Source organism: Sus scrofa, chromosome 6 (genome assembly GCF_000003025.6).
Source record: "Sus scrofa isolate TJ Tabasco breed Duroc chromosome 6, Sscrofa11.1, whole genome shotgun sequence".
Taxonomy (NCBI): Eukaryota; Metazoa; Chordata; class Mammalia; order Artiodactyla; family Suidae; genus Sus; species Sus scrofa.
In genome coordinates, this window is record NC_010448.4 from 34774196 (window position 1) to 34792563 (window position 18368).

General features: G+C 42.0%; 1 protein-coding gene across 1 annotated transcript; it reads right to left on the reverse strand.

The window, feature by feature from the left end:
- On the reverse strand, nucleotides 1249–14113 carry CNEP1R1 (CTD nuclear envelope phosphatase 1 regulatory subunit 1). Its single transcript, XM_021094221.1, has 6 exons — nucleotides 13956–14113; nucleotides 12809–12880; nucleotides 10588–10661; nucleotides 6250–6359; nucleotides 6071–6125; nucleotides 1249–2610 (listed from the first exon to the last, which is right to left on the reverse strand). Exons 1-6 carry the CDS (start codon nucleotides 13978–13980, stop codon nucleotides 2569–2571), a joined length of 378 nt encoding a protein of 125 aa, XP_020949880.1. The 5' UTR covers nucleotides 13981–14113; the 3' UTR covers nucleotides 1249–2568.

The window sequence follows — 18368 nt, forward strand, 5'->3', positions numbered from 1 at the left end:
ACTGCGCCACGACGGGAACTCCCACAACACTGGATCTTTAACCCACTGAGCAGGGCCAGGGATCAAACTTGCGTCCTCATGGATACTAGTTGGGTTCCTTACCACTGAGCCACAAAGGGAATTCCAGAATCTACTTTGCTTTTTTTGTTTGTTTCTTTTTCTTTTTTAGGGCCTCATTCGAGGCATATAGAAGTTCCCAGGCTAGGGATCAAATCAGAGTTACAGCTGCTGGTCTATACCACAGACACAGCAACTCGGGATCCGAGTCAAGTTACGACCTACACCGCAGCTCATAGCAATGGAGGATCCCTGACCCACTGAGTGAGGCCAGTGATCAAACCCACACTCTTGTGAATACTAGTTGGATTCACTTCCGATGCGCCACGATGGGAACTCCTGAGTCTGCATTCTTAACCGTCACACTCTTACGCCTTATGACTTTTGAGATCAACACAAACACAAAACTCCTTTCAATCTAAGTCAAAGACTTGGTTTTGGTTCTGTCTTCAGTTAAGTCATGGGGATCCAGAGTAAAGTCTCTGTGAAAATCAAGACTGTGTTCCCCGCCTGTAAAGTCAGAGGACTGGACTTGACAGGAACGTCCTACTAGTACGAAGGGTTATGAGAGCCTGAGGGTGCTGGTGATGAGAAGCTCACCTGGCAAGGGTCCTTAGACCATTTCAAGCAGGGCAAAGGCTTTTTTGGAAAATGAATTTGTTCTGCTAGAAGTAAAAGTGTGAAAAATCTTTGGAACTGTAACAAAAATTTCTTTCTTGGAGCCAATGAATTCCAAGTAGTCTGGCATCAGGAAATCCTGTACTCCTCTCCAAGTACATGCTCAGTACACGTACACAGTCATACTTTGCTGGGGGAGGAGAGTCAAGGCTTTTGTTAAATACACAAAGTAGGTGACAATCCCAAAAAGGACTTAGGACATGTAAGATCCCTGTTTAGCATTCTATTCTTGCAGGAAACCAGCAATTCAAGTTTGTAAAGCTCAATTTTTGAGAAAACTTGCATTTCCTGATTAAGCACTAAATATCAGACCACGATGAGTAAAAACTATTAAAAGTGTTCACAGCCTAATCAACTGGGTACCTTCAAATGCTACTTGAAACCTGCTCTACTGGACACAACACTGGAATAAAATATCTCCTTCGGAACTAGCCTGTATCTGACAGACACAGTATGCTTTAAAAAAATTTTCAGTTCCAGACTTACAATAAACCAAGGAAAAAACCCAATCACTAAGTATATATAAAGTATTTATTTTTATGCACATATTTACCTACAAAATTTACAGAAAATAAAACAATGCAGAATATACATCATACCCTCTTAAGACTTCGTAGGAGCAGAGGGTTTTATTGCTGCAGTTCCAAGGATGAAATTTTATACACGTGAAAGCCAAGATGAACACATTTAAATGTAGTCTTATTAAAAAGTTTTTGTCTTGTCTTTGAATTTTTAGCTTTCGTTAAATGAAATGTAAAAGACTGCTCATGAAATAATTTAAACCTTTTCAAAATCTTCTAATAAACAGGTAAAAGGCACCTCCAGTTCTTTAAAATATTTACAGCAATTCCAATAGTTTAATTTTAAGGGTTATTATAGTCTATGTGGCTAATATGCATACACAGTATGTCATTAACACTCTCTAAACAGTGAGAATTGAAGACTGGTTTGTGGCACTGCTCCCAAGTTATCCTTGTGATGGAGTGAATGATCAATCACACCTGCACAATACTACTGCAACAGCACGCCTACCGCAGCATAAAATCCAATTATCTAAAACAATGACGATCACATTCCCAGATAATACATAATTTGGAACTAAACTTGTCTATTCAGAAGCCTCTGGAGTGTTCTTAAAATCATTAAAAAAATATCAAGTATATTAAATGAAAGTATATATTAATAAGCATATATTAAGTGAAAACAGCAAACTGGAAAGTATCACTGTAGTGGCTGAAGTTCACTATTCTGGTTTAACAAAAACTATTTCTCAAAACAGCTACAATTTCTTACAACATAATGGAGATGAGTCTTCCTCAGTCTAAGCTCAATCTGGTGCTTTTCCTGCACTATGATTAAAAGAGTGAAAGGCACAGCTATACATAATAGCCGGTTTTAAAGAGCTGTGGAGACGGCAAGCAGATGTTCCTGAAATACTGGTGCAGAACAAAGTCCACATAACATTTCCTCCTTAACATTGGCATTGATTTGCTATTTACAGTAGTTTGCAAAAATACATTATAAAAACTGGATGAGGTTCTGTTTCTAAGTTTAACTTAGTAACATACATACATACTTCATCTGCAAAACTCCTTGCAGGACCTGAAGTACTAAAGTGACACTAATACTGAAACACAGATAATCAAAAGTACCAAAGTACTGATAGCGTGAGTCATCATCAGGAAGATGTTCTGGGGAATATTGCACACTTCTTGTCCATTGTTGCTATGACCTTCACATATCCAACTGCAAAAGGAATCCTTTATGGCTTTCTGCTGTATCACTCATCCCAAGGAAGGTTGTTTTAAGTCCCAGAACAATGAATGCGGATTGTCATTGAACATGAGGCCTAGGTTTCAAAATTAGTTTTCCTGTCTGTAAAAATGGAAGAAAAAAAAAAAAGTTTAAAAAATACACAGTTTTATTAAAAACACTACTTATTTAGAAACTTTAAAGGGCATTCAAAGGGCATTAGGACACCTCTCCATATTTAGTCAAGATTAAGCTATTAATAAGTTATGTTTTAAAAATTTCCTTGTGTTGAACTTTCTTCTAAAATATTTAGTACTTTAAAATGCACATACAGGAGTTCCCGTTGTGGCACAGTGGTTAACGAATCCGACTAGGAACCATGAGGTTGTGGGTTCGATCCCTGCCCTTGCTCAGTGGGTTGAAGATCCGGTATTGCCATAAGCTGTGGTGTGGGTCACAGACGCGGCTCAGATCCCGCGTTGCTGTGGCTGTGGCATAGGCCAGTGGCTACAGCTCTGATTAGACCCCTAGCCTGGGAACCTCCATATGCCGCGGGTGCGGCCCTAAAAAGACATAAATAAATAATAAAATAAAAATTTGGGGCTGTAATTGTGGCATATGGAACTTCCTAGGCCAGGGATCAAATCAGAGCTGCAGCTGCAATCCATGCAACAACACCTGCAACAACACTGGCTCCTTAAGGCTGGGGATCAAACCCACGCCCCAGTAGTGACCCAAGCTGCTACAGAAACAATGCTGGATCCTTCACCAACTGTAACACAGCAGAATTCTAACATTAAAATTTTAATTTCCTCAAATTAGAATGTAAACCAATGGTTGGAACAATAGACACTCATATACTGTTAGCCTGGGAACTTCCATATGCCACATGTGTGGCCCTAAAAAACAAAACAAAAACAAAAACAACCAAAAAACACATTTTATTCTTTTGCTTTTTTTTTTTTTAGGGCCACACCTCAGGCACATGGAGGTTTCCAGGCTGGGGTCGAACTGGAGCTGCAGCTGCCAGCCTATGCCACAGCCACATCAACGCTGAATCCTTAACCCACTGAGCGAGGCCAGGAATCGAACCTGCAACCTCACGGTTACTAGTCAGGTTTATTTCTGCTGGGCCACAACGGGAACTTCATAAACAACACATTTTATTATCACTCTCAGGTCAAAAGTGTTGTCAGGATTCTGGCTACCTCTCAATTCTCACTTTAATTTTTGGAAATTCCTTGATAGCTTGGTGGACCTTTGATACTAATTTTCCTATTGTTTACTGGGTATAATTTATATACAATAAAATGCTCAAATTTTATGTAGTTTTATGAGTTTTAACAAATATATACACCCACGTAGTCATCACCCAAATCATGCTAGAGAACACCACCACCCAGAAAGTTCCTCCAAGCTCCTTTCCAAGGTCAATGGTATCCCCACTCCCTATACCACCTAAATGCTTACCAAAGGTTAATGATGCCTACCACTGATCTTCGGATAAATGGAATCACACTGTGTGTGCTTTTGCAGCTGCTTTTACTTAATATGTTTCTGAAATTCATCCATGTTACTATGTTTCAGTGGTCTGTATCTTTTTACATTGCTATGAAATACACAGTATTCCAATGTATAAAAATATCATGGTCCCAGTTCCCCTTGTGGTTAAGGACCCGACAGTGTCTCTCTGAGGAGGCAGGTTTGATCTTGGCCTAGCTTAGTGGGTTAAGGATCTGGTGCTGCCTCAAGCTGTAGCACAGATCACAGACGCAGCTCAGATCCAGTGTCAATGTTTCTATAACCTCAGCTGTAGCTCCAATTCGACACCTAGCCCAGGAAGTTCCATATGCTGTGGGTGCTGCCTTCAAAAATATAAATAATAAAATTAAAAAAAACCTATGGTTTGGAGATCCCCCTGTGGGGCAACAGGATTGGTGGCATCTCTGGAGCACTGAGATGCAGGTTCAATCCCCTTCAATCTTTGGACAGGTACAGTGGATTAAGGAGCCGGTGTTGCCATGTTGCCATGGCTGAGGCGGAGGTCGAAATTGTGGCTTGGATCTGATCCCTAGCCCAGGAACTCCATTTGCTATGGAGTGACCAAAGATAAAACAAACACACAAATAAAAATCTACTTTATTTTATTTTTGGCTGCACCCACGGCATGAAGTTCCTAAACCAGGGATCACACCCAAGCTACAGCAGTGACAACACTGGATCCTTAATCCACTGAGCCACCAGGGAACTCCTACTTTAAACTATTTTAAATTACATGAGTTAAGATATTAATGTAATCTCACTGTAAAAAGTTCAAACAATACATATTAAGCTAAAATAATCCTTTCTACTTCAGATCTAGCCCTCTAGGGAAGAAAACAATTTTAGCATGAATTCTTTCAGACTGTTTTCTACAGATTTATATTGACACACATGAAAAAAATGAGGTGCTACTAACATGCTGATTGAGGGTAAAAGACATCACCAATGATTTGTTTCTAAATAATCCAATGAAGGGAAGGTGGACAGGGTACACATGAAATAAGAATGGCCACCATATACTGCAAACCAGCTATAATGAAAAAAATTAAAATCATTATAAAAAAAATTAAAAAAGAATGGCCACGAGTTGATTTATTGCAGATGATACATGGGAGTTCATTTAACTCTTTTCCTTACTTTTTAGTATTTTTAAATTTTCATAATTAAGTTTTTTTTTTTTTTTTTTTTTTTTTTTGGTCTTTTTGTCCTTTTAGGGCCGCACTGGTGGCATATATGGAGGTTCCCAGGCTAGGGGTCTAATCAGAGCTGTAGCCACCAGCCTATGCCAAGAGCCACAGCAACTGGGGATCCGGGATCTGAGCCGCGTCTACAATCTATCTAATCTGTTTTTTTTCTTTTCTTTTAAAGGGGAGTTCCCATTGTGACGCAGCGGAAATGAATCCGACTAGGAACCATGGGGTTTTGGGTTTGATCCCTGGCCTCTCTCAGTGCATTGCTGTGATCTGTGGTGTAGGCTGCAGATGCAGCTCAGATCCTGCTTGGCTGTGGCTGTGGCATAGGCCGGCAGCTGTGGCTCCGATTAGACCCCTAGGCTGGAAACCTTCATATGCCACAGGTGCAGCCCTAAAAAAAAAAAAAAAAAAAAAAAAAGACACCATTGATTAGATGCATTTCAATTTCAGAGATGTTAAAATGTGTAAAAAAAAAAAAAAAAGAAAGAAAGCCTTAGAAGTAATGCTACAATGAATATTCCACAGAATCGATTGGTTAATAAAATGTTGGAGTTCCCGTCATGGCGCAGTGGTTTAACGAATCCGACTAGGAACCATGAGGTTGCGGGTTCGGTCCCTGCCCTTGCTCAGTGGGTTAACGATCCGGCGTTGCCGTGAGCTGTGGTGTAGGTTGCAGACGCGGCTCGGATCCTGCGTTGCTGTGGCTCTGGCGTAGGCCGGTGGCTACAGCTCCGATTCAACCCCTAGCCTGGGAACCTCCATATGCCGCGGGAGCGGCCCAAGAAATAGCAACAACAACAACAACAACAACAAAAAAAAGACAAAAGACAAAAAAAAAAAATACTTACATCATCACAAGACATATTGTACTCTGCTAATACAGTTCGACATCGAGCAGCTATACTGAATAAATGTGGTCAAAGGAAAATTTAAATTTCAAGAGTAAGCTTTTAACAACACCTAGAGATCATTAAAAGGTACTTTAATTTAGTTCTGAGAAAAGAACTCAATTTGTAGTAAAGGATACATTGACGGTGCAACTACTCTCTTGTGTATTCCAGCAAAGAACAAGCCTATTAGAGTGATACAGCTAATCGTGAAAAATGGATGATTCCATAACGATGTGAAGAAAGACACCTGTAAAAGAAGAGTTTGAAATACAAAAATGTTAAAAACCTCAGAATATTGATTCCTACCTCCCCATTTGTGCATACACGTACCATTTAATTATCTAAACTATACGAAATTTTGAAGACTTTCAATTGTCCTAGTTCTGCACATTGCCATACAATAAAAATTGAAATGTTTTATATGTTCAGAATAGCAAGACAATATAGCAATATTCCCTTCATTCATCCAAAATACTTGAACCAATTACAAATTCATTCCTGTAATTCAAAAAGTGCCCTACCAAAAATATTTACTAAACTCTTGCTAGTGAGAAATAATTTTAAAAGTGCAAGAAAGGAGTTCATGCTGTGGCTCAGCGGAACCATGAGGATGTAGGTTCGATCCCTGGCCTCACTCAGTAGATTAAGGATTTGGAGTTACCAGGAGTTATAGTGTAGGCTGCAGATGGGGTTTGGACCCGAGTTGCTCTGGCTGTGGTGTAGGCTGGCAGCTGTAGCTCCAATTCAACCCCTAGCCTGGGAACTTCCATAGGCTGGACCTGTGGTCCCTTTTTAAAAAAAAAAAAAAAAAAAAAAAAGCCAAGTTCAGCACACCCTGCACTCAAAACCTGGTCGGTCTAATCATATCCTGTCACACTTTCACATCTAGGGTATCATTTTCCTTATGTCCTCTCCACCTGGCTAACTCCTATATAGCCACCTCATACTCAGCTCCAGCATCACCCTTTCTCTCTAAACAGGCAAAACATGAATTTGGTTTTGAAACTACTGAGATTAAGATAGCCACAGAACACTCAAGCGGGGGGAAAAAATTAGGGCTCAAGAGAAACAAAGGGCTAAGTTCAGATCAGGGCATAATGAGATGATAGCAGAAAACAAGACCACACACAATTCTACGAATATACAAGACAAAAAAAAAAAAAAAAAAATTTGGAGTTCCCGTCATGGCACAGTGGTTAATGAATCCGACTAGGAACCATGAGGTTGCGGGTTCGGTCCCTGGCCTTGCTCAGTGGGTTAACAATCCGGCGTTGCCGTGAGCTGTGGTGTAGGTTGCAGACGAGGCTTGGATCCCGAGTTGCTGTGGCTCTGGCGTAGGCCAGTGGCTACAGCTCTGATTCAACCCCTAGCCTGGGAACCTCCATATGCCGCGGGAGCGGCCCAAGAAATAGCAAAAAGACAAAAAAAAAAAAAAAAAAAAAAAAAAAAAAGAATATACAAAGACAAAGGCCCAGGGTCCAGGATCGGAACAGGAGTAAGCACTGGCCAGACTACTAGGGAACAAGAATGTTGACTGAGGGAATTAAATATTTAGAGTCTAGAAAAAGAAATCAAGTGGACTAGAAACAAGATGGGAGCAATAGAGCCAAACTAAGGGTAGCTGCACTCCATTCTCATACTAAGATATGTGTACCATGTGTACGTGTTTTAAGATAGAGAACTAAACTTGTGAAAAGAGCCAAGTGGATGGCCCAGCATGGTACCAGTTAAATAAATTTGTCAAGTGAAGACATGACAGGCTGAAAACATCAGGAAGGAAGAAGCTCTTAGAAGGATGAGACCTTGAAGAAAGGTTCCAGAGCAACATAGTCTTTCTAAAACCTTTAAGGACTGTGTAATCCCCCCAGGTCATCTATGCTTTATGTGGCCTGCAATGTTAGCACATAGAGTGTATTCGTTGTATTTTTAATTAGGTGAGTCAGTAGCAACCTTCCTTTCTCCCTGACAACTGTCAACTGCATCCAAGCAACAGTTTCCTCCTTCAGTTCGATCATCCATGTACTTTGCAGTTTGCCACATTCCTTCTCTCCTCGGGTCCTTCCAGCTAGCCACTAGCTTTTGAGTTTGCCGCTCCTCTTACAGACACAAGTGCTGTTTTGTCTTGTCAGTTTTGAGGTTACTAAACATCGAAATATAAAGAGCCAACCCTTAGGCTAATAGTTATACTCTCACCTAATTTAGATAATTACATTAACTACAGAGTTTTGGGCCCATTTCAAATTACATTTAATTCTGTGTTTTACTAAGATCTCAAATTGCTGAAATCAGCTCATATTTTTCCCAATCAGAAGTCAGATTCATTTCCCAAGGTGGACCTTTTTCAATCTTCTTGCCAGCTTCCTTCACTCTCCCCTTGAAGATGAGTACCACGTGCTGCCTTAAAATCAGATTTTTATAAATGAACACACAGGAGAGTTTCCTGTCACAAAACCCCTCCATTAACATGAAATCCCATCACTAACCTCCCCTGCTTCCTACCCCTTTAAATCTCCACCTCAGTGGATAAAGTCAGGAAGACTACATGCTAAGTAACTTGCTGGTTTTCTGAACTGCCATTCATACCTCTGACAAAAGCTGTATTATGTGTTTTTTTCTATACAACCTAAAAGGTTGCAAATAAAGCTATTGCAAGTAGTTTACCTGATTATAGTTTAAAAGGGAAAGGGGGTGAAGATCTGTAAAATTACAGCATCATTATCACCTAAATAAAGCTAAATGGGGGCAGAGGGGGTGGGAACTTCACTGAAAAATTGAAGATGACTTTTTCTCTAATAAAAAAGCCCACGTTGGTGGGGAGTTCCTATTGTGGCACAGAGGAAACGAACCCAACTAGTATCCATGAGGAATTGCCTTCAATCCCTGGCCTCGCTCAATGGGTTGAGGATCTGATGTTGCCATGAGCTGTGATGTAGGTCACAGATGCAGCTCAGATCCTGAGTTGCTGTGGCTGTGGTGTAGGCTGGCAGCTGCAGCTCAGATTTGATCCCTAGCCTGGGACCTTCCATACACTGCGAGTGTAGCCTTAAAAAGCAAAAAAAAAAATTAATAAAAACATAAAAAAGCCCAAGCTTGAAATTAAGACAAGTTGGTTCTACAAAGAGGTAGAAATTTGAGAAACACACATCAGCTTTCATCAGCAGATGTTTTAAGAAATAACATCATGGAAGCTGTTGATGCATTTGATACAGAGATATTCTTAAACAGTGCCCAATGGGAGATCTGTTTCCTATATTAAACTTCAGGCAAGAAATTTTTTTTAAAAAGATAAATGCTTAGAAAGGAAAGCTTTGCTAGCTCAAGCAACTCACATGGTTCTCTTGAGAGGCAATGAAAACAATGGAAGGGCTGTGACTTTAGAGACTAATTTATAATTCAGTCCTGGCAATATTGCTGGCTCACATGTCCTATGGTTTCAGTGACCTGGTTTCCGTCTTGGGTTTTTTTTTTTTTTTCTTTTTCTTTTTCAGAGCCGCACCTGTGGCATAGAGAAGTTCTCAGGCTAGGGGATGAATGAGAGTTGCAGCTGCCACCCACAGCCACAGCAACACCAGATCCAAGCTGCATCTGCAACCTACACCACAGCTCGCAGCCAACACGGGATCCTTAACCTACTGAGTGAGGCCAGGGATCAAATCCACATGGATACTAGTTGGGTTCTCATGGCTGAGCCAAGATGGGAACAACTCCTTCCTGGTTTTAATCTCTAAATCTAATGTTTTTTTCCTCATCCTGGCTATTCTTTACATTTATATTTGCTACTTTACTACATATGTCTTCTGAAAAATCACCTCAAATACTTTAAGGAAAGGCATTAATAATGATAACGCATAGAAAAAAATGTTTTTATACTTTTCTTTTTGTCTTTTTAGGGCCACACCAGTGGTACACAGAGGTTCCCAGGCTAGGAGTCTAATCGGAGCTGCAGCCGCCGGCCTACACCATAGCCACAGCAAAGCCAGATCCAAGCCGTGTCTGCGACCTACACCACAGCTCGTGGCAATGCTGGATCCTTAACCCACTGAGCGAGGCCAGGGACTGAACCCAAAACCTCAAGGTTCCTTGTTAGATTTGTTTCCGCTATAACATGATGTGAACTCCTGTTTTTATATATTTTAAGCTGGCACTGATGACACTAACTGAACAAAACAAAGACAATGTTTACAATGAAATATGTAAAAATGAAATATGTAAAAGCTATACACAAGTTCAGAAATGACTAAGTTATATATTCAGTGAAGTAATATTTCTCAGGTCTTTTTTCTGCAAAGATACTTAATCTACAACAGCCAGCCAAAGTTTTCCTCAAGCAAATTAAGATTAGCCATATTTTAATATAATGGTTAATATCAGAACTAGTAGTAATAGATAGCATTTAACTACTTTACAATGAACAAAGCACTGCTATATCCATTATCTCACCTAATCTATTAAAGATTTTAAATCAAAATTTCTACCTTTTGCGTCTCGGGATCTATTAACCAGTTCCAGGCACCAGTAGCTGTACAGACAGATACCACTATAAGAAGCACTGATGAAAGATAAACACGAAATTAGTACGGAAATAAGCTATATTAATGATACTACCACCAGTTCCTCATACGTGACAGCCGAAGGATGCAGCACTTCATTAAATGAAAAATGTACTCAACTCAGAAATTAAGAGACTTGCCATTTGACCTTGAGGAATTCATTAAAACTATGTGAACTTGAGTAATTGAGGAACACAGTGCCCCCTTATGACTTTAGTCAGAATTTCTGAAGATTAATGCAATTAAAAGCAGTCAGAACAGAGATGGTAAGAGATTTTGTTACGTAACTTTCAATGTGCTTTATGCTAATTTTGCAGATCTTGTTAATTAAAACAAAAACAAACCGCAAAACCAAAACCTCATTTTTAAATGAAAAATAAAAGACTCCTTTATGAATGCACTGAGAGTTTGGACTAAAGGATTTTGGGTTGCAGACAACCGCCTCTTGTTGAACTAAACAAAGGTCCGTGTTAGAAAGGATGGAGCACATCAATCAATATCAGATTTTCCTCCAGCGACTTAAGGAAGGTCAGGGTAGAAATTACTGACAGTGTAATTTTTTCCTTACTAAGCTACAAATGTTTTAGAAATTCTAAATAGATCATTAGAAAATTTAAACAATAAAGGGGCACCAAGATGTAGTTACAGTTCTGGGGATTGGAGTTCCCATCGTGGCTCAGCAGTTAATGAATCCGACTAGCATCCATGAGGACACAGGTTCGATCCCTGGCCTCATTCAGTGAGTTAAAGATCTGGTGTTGGCGTGAGCCATGGTGTAGGTTTAAGACGAGGCTCAGATCTTGTGTTGCTGTGGCTGTGGCGTAGGACAGCAGCTACACTCTAGCCTGGGAACCTCCATATGACATGGGTGCTGCTCTAAAAAAAAAAAAAAAACCAAAAACAGAAAACAATTCTGGGGATCAAGACAATCACTGCCTTTTAGTTGGGATGTATACATTTTTAAATCGTAGAGATCAAGTTTCAAAGACCAACAGAAATACAATAAAACTTTATAAGCTAGAACATCATACACATTTTAAAAGATTCTCAAGTAACACTGAAACAAGGTTTGGGGGGGTCATTCACAGGTACACTGAAGAATCTGAGAAAATCATTACTTGTGAATTCTGACCAATGAAAATGCCTAGAGCACAGGATTAAAATTTTTGCCAATATATTAGATAAAAATTAAGCCAAAAAAAGTCTCTACAAAGAAAAAGACCCCCATCTTTTACAGTGCTCTTCTGGTCCCACAAAATATAATTAACACTTTGTAATAAAGTTCTGTCCTCAATGTGTGCTGCTGTACTTCCTTCTTGGGAAAGATTAAATTTCAACAATGAACATCCAAAAAATTAAGACTATACCAACATAAGTTAGCCAAGTATTTTGCTTGCTCATGTCATCACTGGTCAATTTTTCTGCATTTCCTATTTCCATGGGGCAGTAACTCCAATTATTTCAAATCATTTTTGCAATACTTGTTGAATATGGTTTTCCTTAACAAACTCTATTTCAAAAGTTTGTAGGCAAACTGCAAAACTGTCAAACAGATTATTGAAATTATCATGTGTGCTGGTTATCAGATTTGTAATTTTTTTTTTGTCTTTTGTTTTTTCAGGGCTGCACCCACCGGCACATGGAGGTTCCCAGGCTAGGGGTCGAATCGGAGCTACAGCCGCTGCCTATGCCAGAGCCACAGCAAAGCCAGATCTGAGCCGCATCTGCGACCTACACCACAGCTCATGGCAATCCTGGATCCTTAACCCACTGAGTGAGGCCAGGAACTGAACCCAAAACCTCATGGTTCCTAGTCGGTTGGATTCATTTCCGCTGCACCACGACGGGAACTCCAGATTTGTAATATTTATTTAATAAAAAAGTGTATGCATTTTAATGGAAAAATAATAATTCAATCACACAAAATATGACTATTCCCTTAGGGTAGTCAGATTCTTAACATTTCTCTATAATGCATTATCTATGATGCTGAGCAAACGTGAAAACTATCAAAAGGAAAGCTTATGGTTTAGTAATGCAAGCATTTGTTAATTGAAAGTTTTACATGAAAGCAAATCATTGCTAGGCAGGAATAAAAATGTCAACTGTCAGTTTATTTCCCCCTAAAAAAAATTCAGGCACTTACTTCTCCAACGTCCAGTGGCAGGTTGCAAACAATGAATATATTCAGTAAGTCTCCTCTCAAAAGCCTTGAGATCTAGGTAAAAAGAGATTTCAATTTTCTAATTAGCTACTCTTACTGGCTCAAGTCTATTAAGATGAAATTTTGATACTCTAACTGCTCCAGCTCTTACACACCAACCTACATTTATCACTGCGCTGTTTACTTCGTTTACCATGACAGTTTTTAAATACTTGACAAAATACTAGGTTTCCTTAATTCCAATTTCTCATAAAAGGGAACTGGCTGGTTCACTTTTAGAAGCTTAGGAATGGTATGTGGAAAACCAGCAGCAGCCACAGTCAGCGCCAAAAGCTAGACATGTGAGGGTTGCAAACACGAGAAACAATATCAGGTCGAGCTTTAAATCTGTTGGAACGAATAACTTCCTATTAGAACGTATTACCTACCATCCAAAGCCTATTTGACTGCAATTACCTGACTCCGACTTCAAACCCTTATATTTACCTAATGGCTACGCTTTGGACCTCTGATCTAACGGGTGGGTACGGAAAGACTCTCCCCTTTCCTCCCCAGGAACAGGTTACAGGTGATCTTTGTGGCACCAGGCCGACGCCTAGTTACACAGGACAGGGGCGTCCGAGATGCTCCCTCTGAATAAGACCGGGTATCATTTTCAGTTGTGATTTTTAAACTTTAAAAAGGGAGATCAAGAAGCACTCCCTTAACTCAGCAGTGACCAGAAACCACAGCAGGAATTAGGGATACAACTCGTGGAGGGAAAGGGGGGGAAAAAAAAAAAGTGAATCAGCACACGACAAAGCAGAGTGCAGACGTTCAGTAAGGAATAATAAAAAAGAAAATTAGCCCCGGCAACAAGCTCCCCGGTCTACGCCGAAGGAATGGGAGGGGGGGTAGCTGACGCAACGCCCCCCAGCACCGGCGGAGAACACGCGCGCCGGAACTAGCGCCCGGCCGGGTCTGACTGCCCCTTGGCCCCTGGGCCGGCCCGCGCGCCCCCCAGCTCCCGGCCCCGCCAGTACATCCTTCGCGGCCTCCTCTCTCAGGACGAGGTTTCCCGGACTCCGGCCCCTCTGGCTTCCGAGAGGAGCCCAAGGCCGGCACGGGCCGCCAAGGAGGCCCACTCTACCTTCCGCCTGCTCCAGCGAGTTCATGTCGGGCGGCAGCTCGGGTCACCGCCACGGCCCCGTCCGCATCTCAGCTCCACGGCCCCCGCCCGGCCCGCAGCGCCAACTCCCACCTCTAACCGCTCCCCTCTGCCCCTTCCCGTCGCACCGCCCCTTGCCTAGACCCGCTACGCTCATTGGACATCTCTACCGGACCCCTTAATTAAAACAATTTTCTATTGGCTAACTCCTGCTCGGGCCTCGGGGCCTAGCGTTGGACGGTCAGCCAGAGGGACCAAGAACTGCCGGCGGACGAGTTGGCGCAGCACTGGCGCCGCCTCCTGCCCTGGGGAGGAATTACAGCCTGTCTGAGAAAGTTCGATCTTTTCTGTATTTCTAGTTTCTTGCTTGGTTCTTTCATTGCTCATTTCTTGAGCGCCCACTATCTTTCGGGGAGTGTTCTGGTCACTAACAAGGGATACAGAAATCAACAAGCTAGCCCTGCCTCTAGGACTCAAGGAGAAATAAGGTACAAACAGAATTAGAATCCAAATAATGCAATTTCCTATTTATAGTGCATTTTCCATAGATACCTAACCCCTTAAGTAAGTATTTCTCCCTTGGTTGTTTTTTTTTTTTTCTGATGTCACTCAAATTTCACTTTATTTTTTTTTTTTTAGGGCCACACCCGCAGCTTATGGAAGTTCCAAGTCTAGGGGTAGAATTCGAGCCATGGCTGCCAGCCTACACCGCAGACACAGCAACACCAGATCCAAGCCACATGCATCTGCGACCTACACCACAGCTCATGGCAACTCCAGATCCTTAACCCACTGAGCAATGCCAAAGATCAAACCCGCATCCTCATGCATACTAGGCAGGTTCGTTTCTGCTGAGCCAGGACGGGAACTCTTTCTATTCTTTTTATTTTATGGCTTCACTAGCAGCATATGAGAAGTTCCTGAACCAGGGGTCGAATCAGATCTGCAGATGAGGCCTACACCACAGCCGCACTGGATCCGAGCTGCATCTGTGACCTGCAGCTTGCCGCAACACAGGATCGTTAACCCAGGCGGCCAAGGATCAAACCCACATCCTCAAAGAGACAACGCTGGACCCTTAACCTGCTGAGCCACAACAGGAACTCCAGCAATTCTGTTCTTATTTTTCATTGTCATACATTTAAGCACTGAAAAAACTTTTTTTCACATAAATTATATGGGCATACAAGGAATTTTGTAAAGTCGATGTTACTCAGTTCTTTAAAGACCTTTTGGGAGTTCCCCTCCTGGTTCAGTGGGAAGAATCTGACTAGTATGCATGGGGACGAAGGTTTGATCCCTGGCCTCGCTCAGTGGGTTAAGGATCCAGCATTGCCATGAGCTGTGGTGTAGGCTGGCAGCTGCAGCTCTGATTATACCCTAGCCTGGGAACCTCCATATGCCACAGGTGTGGCCCTAAAAAGCAATAAATAAATTAAATAAATAAATAAATAAAATTGAAATTTGTGCACTGCTGGTGGGAATATAAAATGATGCAACTGCTGTGGAAAACAGTAGGGCAGTTCCTCCAGAAATTAAAAACCAGAACCCCCATATGATCCAGCAATTCCATTTCTGGGTAGATACCCCAAAACTATTGAAAGTGGGGTCTCAAAGGGATATTTGGGGTTTTGTTTTTTTTGCTTGGTTTTGGGTTTTTTTGGTCGAGCATGTGGCATATGGAAATTCTCAGGCCAGGGATCAAATCTGCCACTGCAGAAACAATGCCCAGTCCTAAACCCTCAGTGCCACAGTAGGAACTCCCTCAGAGATATCTGTACACCTGTGTTCCATAGCAGAATTATTCATAATAGCCAAAAGGTAGAAGCAACCCTGGTGTAGGATAAGTGAAATGTGGTGTTTCTATATGCATGAAATGATATTCAGCCTTAAAAAGAAAGGAAATTCTGACACCCGATACAATGTGGATGAACCTCGACTTTATTTATTTATTTTTTTGTCTTTTTGCCTTTTCTAGGGCCGCTCCCACAGCATATGGAGGTTCTCAGGCTAGGGGTCTAATCGGAGCTGTAGCTGCCGGCCTGCACCAGAGCCACAGCAACTCGGGATCCGAGCCACGTCTGTGACCTACACCACAGCTCACGGCAACACCAGCTCCTTAACCCACTGAGTAAGGCCAGGGATTGAACCTGCATCCTCATGGATACTAGTCAGATGCATTTCCACTGAGCCATTACGGGAACTCGGAACCTTGACTTGATAGTAAGTGAAATAAGCCAGTCGATAAAAAAACAAATACTGTATGATTTCATTTATCTGAGTTACCTCGAGTAGTCAAAATCAGGGAGACAGAAAGCAGAATAGCAGTTGTTAGGGGCTGGGGAGTTTGGGTTTAACGCACACAGGATTTCATTTCGGTTTTATCAGATGGACAGAGTTCTGAAGTTGGATGGTGGTGATGGAAGCAGAATAATGTAAATGTACTTAATGCCACTGAACCGTATCCTGAAAAATAGTTAGGCTGATAATTCATGTCTGTTTGACCAAAATTTTAAAAATCTCAGGAGTTCCCATCATGGCTCAGTGGTTAATGGATCCGATTTGCAACGGCTCAGATCCCTCGTTGCTGTGGCTGTGGTGTAGACCGGCAGCTGCAGCTCTGATTGGACCCCTAGCCTGGGAACCTCCATATGCCACGGGTGCAGCCCTAGAAAAATACCAAAAATAAATAAATAAATAAAAACAAGTTCACAGGCGACAAGCAGCATTTATTCGCACTGTGCTGTTGTTATTTCTATCTTGGAGTATAGACAGGTGGCTGGTTGTGCATGTTTGTCCTGGAGCCCACCTATCTCCTTCCTCAGCAGGTGTAAATAAGAGGCTAGTTGCAAATGTCCTGCCTCAAGAAGCATAAATAAGAGGCCAGTTGTGAATGTCCTCCTGGAGCCCATCTCTCTCCTGCCTCTGCAGGTGAAACCCTGTACCTGATCCGAAATCTTTGTTTCGAAGTAAAAAGCATTTCCTTGAGCCTCCCAGGTCTCCCTCCATCTCAAAAGGTTGACTCAAGACTTAATGATGATGGAGTTCCCTTATGGCCCAACGGTAAGGAACCCAGCTAGGATCCGTGAAAGAAGGTGGTTCCATCCCTGGCCTCGATCAGTGGGTTCAGGATCTGGCATTACCGTGAGCTATGGGGCAGGTTGCCGAGGCAACTCAGATCCTGCGTTGCTGTGGCTGTGGTGTAGGCTGGCAGCTGCAGCTCTGATTCGATTTGACCCCTAGCTTGGGAACTTCCATATGCCTTGGGTGCAGCTCAAAAAAAAAAAAAAAAAGAAAAGAAAAGAAAAAAAGAAAGCAAGGTAATGCTTAGGATATATTGTTACAGCTAAAAACGAGTTAATTCAGTCTCCGTTATGTTATGTCCTGCCTTGGCCCACGAACTTACTGCAACTATTTACTTTCTAGTTAGAGTTCTAGTGTTTTCTTTTTTCTTTTTTGTCTTTTTTGCTATTTCTTTGGGCCACTCCTGTGGCATATGGAGGTTCCCAGGCTAGGGGTCGAATCGGAGCTGCAGCCCCCGGCCTACTCCAGAACCACAGCAACGCGGGATCCGAGCCGCATCTGCAACCTACACCACAGCTCACGGCAACGCTGGATCGTTAACCCACTGAGCAAGGGCAGGGATCAAACCCGCGACCTCATGGTTCCTAGTCGCCATGACCGGGAACTCCTAGTGTTTTCTTTTGTAATTGAAACAGTCCCTAACACCCCTTCCCTGGAGTCTTCCCTGGAATCTTCATTCCTCTTCAAGGAACGAGGACCCCAAAGACAACAGAAACAGTCACTGGACCCACTGACGCTGGCCTTGACAACTCTGAAATGATCCCTGGATGAAGAATAATACAGGCACCTTAATCAAACCTATAAAACCCTTGCTATCCCCTTTCAGGATGGGACATAGTTTTGACACAATGGCCTGCTGTGTCCTTCTTTGCCTGGCAAAGCAATAAAGCTATTCTTTCTCTTTTTAATTTATTTTTATTTTATTTTATTATTTTTATTTTTGGCTTTTTTAGGGCTATGCCCGAGGCATGTGGAGGTCCCCAGGCTAGGGGTCTAATCAGAGCTATAACCACTGGCCTACAGCGCAGCCACAGCAATGCCAGATCTGAGCCGAGTCTTCAACCTACACCACAGCTCCTGGCAACGCCGGATCCTTAACCCACTGAGTGAGGCCAGGGATCGAACCTGCAACCTCTGGTTCCTAGTCAGATTTGTTTCCGCTGCGCCACAATGGGAACTTCAAGCTGTTCTTTCTCTTCCTCAGAACTATCTCCGAGACTTAATTGGTGCTGGTGTGCAGAAGCTGCATTTTTGGCTATATGGGTACAGCCAAAAAATAAAACAAGTAAAAGTAGAAAGCTTTTATCTTCC

Coding starts and splice junctions, on each gene's coding strand:
- CNEP1R1 (XM_021094221.1), bottom strand. CDS start 13,980: ATGAACTCGCTGGAGCAGGCGGAAG. Junction 6,126..6,249: donor AGAGTAGTTGCACCGTCAAT/GTATCCTTTACT, acceptor ACATTTATTCAG/TATAGCTGCTCGATGTCGAA. Junction 2,611..6,070: donor ACAATATGTCTTGTGATGAT/GTAAGTATTTTT, acceptor CCATTTTTACAG/ACAGGAAAACTAATTTTGAA.